This window comes from Melanostigma gelatinosum, assembly GCF_949748355.1.
Source record: "Melanostigma gelatinosum genome assembly, chromosome: 18".
Lineage (NCBI taxonomy): Eukaryota > Metazoa > Chordata > Actinopteri > Perciformes > Zoarcidae > Melanostigma > Melanostigma gelatinosum.
In genome coordinates, this window is record NC_136651.1 from 21354724 (window position 1) to 21362879 (window position 8156).

Consider the following 8156-nt stretch of genomic DNA (forward strand, 5'->3'; position numbering starts at 1 on the left):
CATGGCGATGCTGTGTGGTCATCTCTTGTTTAGACTCCTCTTGTATCTTGTCCTTGGCAGTAGGGACAGACGAGTGACGCAGGGAGAAAAACAAGTTCGAGGTAAACAGTTTTACCCCTGACTTGTTCAGGCAAACTCCATGCGTTGCAAAAAGATGTCTGCGCTCCCAGAAAAGGTAGAAATTGTTGATAAAATGTACGCAATGGTCAGCACATGCCGTTGACAGCCATCTGTTCAGTGCAAACAGCCTGCTGAATCCTTCATCTCCTCCTCTGACTGGTGGAAGAGGGCCACTGATAAACACCTCAGCCTTGACAGAGCTGACCGTGTTTAACAGATCAATAAAGTCTCGCTTCAGAACTTCAGACTGTTGTTTCACAATATCACAGCTTCCTGTATGCACGATGATGTTTTTCGCTGTGGGATAGTCAGCCACGATGTCCAGGAATTTGTCTCTCATGTCAGAGACCATATCTTTCGGAAAGCAGAGTATTTTGGTGTTCTTGCTGCACAGTTTTCTGACATCTTTTACAGCATAGTCACCAACAATCAGTCTCAGGCCCAGTCACTAGCTTTGCCTGCGGCCTTTTACTCTCACATTGACTCTCAGTTCTTACCCCGCTTTGAGGAGATAGCTGCTTATCCAGGTCATCAGATGGAGATTTAGGATCCTGCGACAATGGAGCAAATCTGTTTTGAAGTTGTAGGCTTGGTTGTTGTGGAGGTGTTTTGCAGGTTTTACTTTCCTCAGCTGTCCTTGGCTTTGTCCATCTGGGTGCAGGGGTTGAGGAGGAGTTCTGCCCGTGTGCTAGTGCAGGCCAGCCAGTCGCATCACAAATCTCAGGGCGCTGGGCTCTGTCTGTTAGTCGTCCTCCCATATATTTTCTCTTCGGCTTTGCACTGAGAGAGTTCCAGGGAGGACTACCATTTGAAGATTCATTATCTGCTCTCTCCTCCTGTTTCTTGGTAGGCCTGGTTATGCTAGTTAGCTGTGTCTTAGCTTGCATTTGTCCAGTGTTTTGAGTCCATGGTAGAGTGGTATCATTCCCACAAAGTCCATTTACTTCCACGTTTACTTCTAGTCGGTAGATTTTTGTTCCCAAGACTGCAATCTTCTGTAGGAGTTTGTAGTAGTCATCCGTGGAGAAGGGAGGCATCTTGCAGCTACTTAGCTTTAACTTAGCTGCTAGTTAGCATTAGCCAACAATCCAAATAGCTCGACGACTTTCTGGATTTGTCTTCACTCAAACATTGAAGAGTGATATATGTGATATATCTGGAAAGATATATGTGAAATATCTGGCAAATTGAAGCAAGAAAATGCAAGCAGAGGCAAGCAGAGGCAAGAGCAAGCAGCAAAGCGACTGCACTCTCTCATCACTCTCTCCTACGGTATAAGATTTATTGCCAAGAAGCATTGTACAAAGAAACAAAGAAATAGTCTACTAAACACAAATTTCCGAACTTTTTGTTCGATGTTTAATATAACTATATATAAAACTTCATAAGATGTGATATCAAATAGCTTTTGCGGCTCCAGACAAATTCTATTTGGTGAAGGTTGCCGACCCCTGTTATATACAGACGATCAAAAAATTATAAAAGAAATAGAAAATTCAAACAGTTCAACATCCCAAAATATCAATTGTACAGAACAGAAATAAAGACATTTGTTTTGAACCTGAAACACGTGTTGACTGAAGGAACTTGTACACACTAAAGAAAACATACACATGTATGTGACTTACTGGAAGGGAGTGTTTGTAATGCATTATTTCTAGAAAGCTAGTCGGTCACTGTGAAATACCTAACTGGATTAAAATTCACACAAACTGTTAATATTAGGTTGGTGCCAAAGACACACACACACACATTAGCACAACGTCTTAGTATTTGCTTGTTAAGCGAATTCCAGGACTAACATGCAGAAAGCAGCTAGTTTGTTAGATAACATAAACCTTCCAGACATGAGGAACATGCATGATCCAGTCCAGGTCAGCTCACACAAGCAGGACTTTCGGTTAAACACAGTTAAATCCTCTACCTCTGTCAAGCGCTTTTCCCTGCGAACGGCTAATCATGATTTTCAGACCCCCACCCTCGGTAAACAATCAATGGATAAATCCAAAAAAAGAAAAGTCACGGAGGAAAATAGAGTTTAACTCTGCGTGGACGTATTAAATTGCTTTCACTGCCAACGATGCTGGCTTACCTGTATGCTTCCAGAAGAAGCACACAGCATGTGCTGAACAGTGTCACGCTGGAGATGAGCGAGAAGAGCAAATTCTCAGCTGCTGCAGAAAACTCTCCTCTTCATAAGAGTTTGATATTGTTATATCAGGTAAAATTGCAAAACAAATGTAAAGAATTGTCTTTATTCTTGTTATATATTTTCATAAATGCAACAAACTATAGTTTATATATATATACATATATATATATATATACATACACACACACACACAGTTACTTTTGGGGTCAATTTGACCCCAGGCTGTTTTAGCGATGTAAAACATATAAGGTCATCCACAGGTCAGATACAAAATCTGCAGGTGCAAGCACAAGTACTTGCACCTGCGGTATATTATCAAACAATCTACAAAGTAACACATTTGAACCAATTTGGGTTTGGTGGGGGTGGAGATGGTGCTACTGTGAGAGCTATAAAAGCTTGGTTCTTTGGGTAGTCTCTCTTTCTGCTCTCTCTCTCTCAACTGAAAATGACTTCTAAAGAAAGATATTCTGTCAGTGAGGTGTTGTCACAGCTCTTTGACCATGAAAGTAACAGAGGAGGAGAATGTCTCTGAGACAGAGGATGATGTTGAGAAGGACCCTGATTATGAGGCATCCTCCTCTGATGAGAATGAGACTCATTGTTGACCCTCCTGTTGTCTCTCAACCACCAGCAAACACTCTACCTTCCAAAAATGGAAAGTTATTGTGGTCAGTCTCCCCACTTGAACAACAGGGTAGACTTAGTGCTTCTAATGTCATCAAAATGGTTCCAGGTCCACCAGATACGCTGTCAGCCATGTCAATGACATAAAATCAGCATTTGAGCTCTTCATATCACCATCAATTGAAAAGGATATACTTGAGATGACAAATTTAGAGGGCAGGCGTGTGTATGGGAAGAGTTGGATGTGACCGACTTGCAAGCCTACATTGGGCTGCTCATTTTGGCAGGAGTGTACAAGTCAAAAGGCGAAGCAACAGCAAGCCTTTGGGCTGCTGACACTGGAAGGGCAATATTTCCAGCCACCATGTCTCTAAATACCTTCCATGTTTTCTCACGTGTCATAGGCTTTGATGACAGAGAAACAAGGCAGGGCCGACGAGAGCGTGACAAACTTGCAGCAATACGGGATGTATGGGACAAGTGGGTTCAACGATTACCCTTTCTTTATAATCCAGGCCCCTACGTGACTGTGGATGAATGTCTGGTTGCATTTCGTGGACGCTGTCCCTTCAGACAATACATTCCGAGCAAACCGGCCAAATATGGAATCAAAATATGGGCAGCATGTGATGCACAGTCTAGCTATGCTTGGAATATGCAGGTGTACACTGGTAAATCCCCTGGAGAAGCGCCTGAAAAAAAAAATCAGGGCATGACATGGCTGAAGGACTGAATGGTCACAACATTATATGTGATAATTTTTTCACATCGTACGCCCTGGGTGAAGAACTTCTCAAAAGGAAGATTACCATGTTGGGGACAGTGAGAAAAAACAAGCCAGAGCTTCCCACTGAGCTGCTTTTGATGAAGAACAGGAAGGTAACATCTTCAATTTTTGCCTTTACTGACAAAGCCACTGTCGTCTCCTACTGCCCCAAGAAAGGGAAAAATGTCCTGCTGATGAGCACCATGCACAAAGATGCTGTCCTGAGCACCAGAGAAGACAAAAAACCACAAATGGTCTTGGACTACAACGAGACAAAGGGAGGTGTTGATAACCTGGATAAGGTCACAGCCACATACAGCTGCCGACGCATGACTGCCCGTTGGCCCCTTGTAATTTTCTTCAACATCATTGATGTGAGCGCCTACAATGCCTTTGTAATATGGAGGGAAATGAACAAGGACTGGAACAGCGGAAAACTGAGTCAAAGGAGGATTTTCCTGGAGCAACTGGGTTACACGTTTGGTGAAACCTCATATCGAGAGAAGACGGTGCCTTCCAAGAGCATCAACTGCTGCTGCAACCGTTGTGAAGGACATCCAAACAGAGACATACACCCCAACTCCTCTAGTGGTTCAAACTGGAGGCAAGAAACGTGGCAGGTGCCAGCTCTGTCCCAACAGAAATGACTCCAAGACCAGCAACACCTGTGTGAAATGCAAGAAATACATCTGCAAGGAACATGCATGCACTCTCTGCACATCATGTGTACAGTTGTGCAAACGACAGGCTGGAATGTACCTTCTGGTGGCCTGAAGGAAAAATAACATACTGTTCATATTCTGTCAGTTCGTATTCTGTCAAACTAATTTTAGTGACCATGCAACTTTGTTTTTTACTATGTCGCACATACATATTCGCATTAGTAGCATAGAACAATCCCTGATGCACACATGTCTTTTTTATAGTTTTTTTGTATATACAGAAGTGTTATGTGTTCTTTACTGATGTTCTGATGATGTTCTTTAAAAAAAATAAAATCCTTCAAAATGTTGGAAATTGGTTTTGTTTTTCCTGGGGTCAAATTGACCCCGAACATAACGAATGTTACTAGTCTTAATAACATAAATAGTTTTTCATTCCAAACTTTACAGATAACAAAAATATGTACTTAGAGATAATATAAAGCCATTAAAACACCAACAAATTATCTCTTTTAAATGATATGTCAATCAGTGAGATTTTATTCTGATCTGCATATTTCTCCATAGTCGCTTAACAGGTATTCCCGGATGTTTAAGGGGGTGGGTGTCTTTTTTTTTCAAATTGAATGCGCTATTTAGGTAGTCAACAAACAAGCAAAAAGTTCCTAATACATAAACTTGGAGCTATATATATATATAATATTAACTTCTACTGTTACTGTATGGCTTATTATTAACTTCTACTGTTACTGTATGAGTTATTATTAACTTATACTGTAAAGCTGATAGAATTGTGGCCTATCTTCTATTTGCACTTAATATGCATTGGTGGAAAGAATGGGACATTTTGTACGTTGTTCCACAACAGAAAAAAATATCCCATTCTTTCCACCCACAGTAAATGCACCAGTTGCATTCACACATCACATTAGCGTATAGCGGTCAAAACCCTTTGCCCTTCCGGGGTCAAACTCCTGACAACCACGGCAATTTCAGGACCTATATACCTGAGCCCAGGACATGAATACAGCGCCACCCAATGTACACATAGAGAAATACAGTTGTATTTACAACACCATATTTGGCTCTAACATCTATTGAACATGAACCTGTGTGCAGCTGTATCTCACAGGAGAGACTTATTTTTCCCGTCACGCACACACACGGGTGGTGCTGGTAAACACTGCATATTGATTGGTGTAGTGTTTCAGTGTAATCTACCTTTTAGTCTTGAAGTCCAGCGAGTCTGTGGAGTCTCGGTTCGAGTAGCACTCTCCAGTCTGCTCTGGGCTCAGCAGAGGCCTGTAGTCGTCCTCCATGATACCTCTGACTTTCAGCTAAAGCCTCTCAACGCTCATCACCTGACTGGGAGCAAATATGTTGTAAAATCGAATCAGTGTCTGTCACAGGGCAACCATAAAACAATATTTGTGAAGTGCGGATGTTAACTGCAGTCAAATGTAGTTGACATTATAAAGCTCTGTGTTTCTGATTTGTGAATGTATTGTTCTACCTTCCAGGTAGCCACTGGTTCCCACTCACTCCAGAATTCTGTGAAAATTATCCTGTAGAGACTTGGAAACTGGGTAATCCAGAAGAGTGAATATTATGTCTACTGGATTATCTGTCACAGGCTAGTATTAAATCTCTGGAAGCAGGCAAAACCAGATTTGACCATATTAAACAAACAAATTAAAGTATCTATCTATCTTAACCTGCTTGCTAACCCCGGGATAGAAATGAGCTGCTGGGTCTGACCCGTTCCTCCTTGGAACATTACATGGCCCCAAGACTGCTGAAACTAATTCATTTAGAAATATGCACCATGCAAAATCAGCTGAAACTCGCCCCCAGAGGGGTGCCCACTTTGTTTTTTATTTGATGCTTTGGCAACATTGCTTTTTTTTTAACTTTTATGCAAACAAAGCCACATTAATTGTTGCTTGAGATGCGAGACATGAACCAAAACATCGTCTTGCCTTGATATACATTATTTGCCTGTTCATGGTGAGCAGCAGTAAGGCTTCACTAACACAGAGACAATTTCTCTCCATCCCATGACTGTAGTTAACTGTCATCTTTAATATATTATTTAACAGGGCTCAACATTAACTTTTAAAAATAGTTGCCAATATGGTTGTCATTTTTAGTCACAACACTATGCAGTTATACGTCAGTTAATAAAGCAGTTTTGGGAGGCTACTTCCACCACGTCTCACACAGAAAACCATGACCTTTGAAACTCCAAACCATCTGTACTACTGTGGGAGATGGACATGGTTGGACAAATAGGGGTAGAATTAGTTTATTAGTTCTATTTTATGTGGAGAGTTGCTGGTATTGCAATTAAAACTGGTCCATATGCTTGCTCAGGAAAAGCAATTCAGTGCCCGACCATGATTCAAAGTACTGACTCAGCACTAAGCAAATGTCATGTATAAACCCGCAGCTGAAGTAACATGAGGTGGGGGGGGGGGTACCGTAGCAACTGACTCGGCATACACTATTGTAGATTACTATATATATATAGTAATCTATCTATCTATCTATATCTATATATATATATATATATATATATATATATAGTAATCTATCTATCTATCTATATCTATATATATATATATATATATATATATATATATATATATATATATATATATATATCACCAGCGTCACATCACCAGCCACAGTCAGCCGTACAGCTAGTGCCTCACTTCAGCAGTGACGTTAGATAACCTCACCTCACGCGTCAAACCAGACGGCACGTGACCACACAGATAGATATTCTGTTGAATTCTTTGACTTAACGCTAGCTTACTGTGAGAAACCAGCTGTTAGTGGTAGTGACAGATAAATTAGAAGGTGGAACGTTAGTCTCACCGGACAGACACTTCCTGTCTGCTTTCTTCCCAATTTTCGTACCCAAAGTAGGTGAATGTTAGCCCCCCCCCCCCCCCCTACACTACACTACACACAGAGACACACAGGTACTTTAGCATAGTTAGGTTAACGTTATAGCAGAAGTTCAAATCCGTACCAAGGTCTGCAGTGAAGTGCTTCCTATTGTCTTCAGATCATCTCAGGTTTGCCGTGTCAGCGAATGGTACAACCAGCAAGTTGGTCTAACGTGGATTAAACATTTAATAATAAATTAAATAAAACACACAGCGGAGGGTGGTAAAGTAAGCTACTGTTCCAGAATAAGTTGTCGCAGTATGATAACTAACGTGTCCGCAGTCCGTATGAAGAGGTAGTGGAATGACAGAGGTTCTACTTCCAACTGATGAGGGACGAGCTGTGCTGTCTTCTTGTTATTACCGATGGTCTTCCTTTTCTTCTTCTTCCCCTCCTTCGTTTGGTGTTTCCTCTTCTTCTCGGGGTTTGCATAGAGCGTTAAACTGCACTACCGCCACCTGCTGAACTGAAGCGGAACGCGCGTGAGAGAAATCTCTTCATACAATAATGAATCTCACCGTTCCACCACTGAGATATGCGGCTTTCCTAAAAGAGAAAGCATTCCGTGTCACGATCAAAGAATTTAAGGATTCAAGGATAATTTATTGTCATCATGCAACACAAGGATGTAGCCCATTTCTAACACAACAAACACATGACATACAAAATAAAAACTTTGAATTTGTATCAGAAGGAATGTAAAAAACAGCAACAAAAACAATTCTCTGGGCAGATCATATGGCCGACCTCTTTACATTAAAATTCAACAGGAAGAAAACATTGTCCATCAACTTTGACTGTTTGAGCACCAAGCATATTTAGCTTTACAAATCTATGAAAAGCAACAAGAGGAGCCTATTTGTATGCACTCTCT

The 8156-nt window shown here is 41.2% G+C and overlaps 1 protein-coding gene across 3 annotated transcripts in view; it reads right to left on the bottom strand.

Annotated features, from left to right (window-relative positions):
• The window catches only part of slc38a9 (solute carrier family 38 member 9), a 30930-nt gene extending 23278 nt beyond the window's left edge, over window positions 1-7652 (bottom strand). Inside the window, exons 1-3 of one of the 3 annotated variants that reach the window (XM_079289896.1) lie at window positions 7365-7652; window positions 5841-5909; window positions 5549-5692 (exon numbers count right to left, since the gene is read on the bottom strand). In XM_079289896.1, the coding sequence (XP_079146022.1) occupies window positions 5549-5646 (98 nt within the window). In that variant the 5' untranslated portion in view covers window positions 5647-5692; window positions 5841-5909; window positions 7365-7652. Of the gene's footprint in view, window positions 1-5548; window positions 5693-5840; window positions 6671-7364 lie in introns of those variants that run through there. The other 2 variants (XM_079289897.1, XM_079289898.1) reach the window with 2 other exon arrangements.
• Between the last annotated feature and the right edge of the window lie 504 nt (window positions 7653-8156).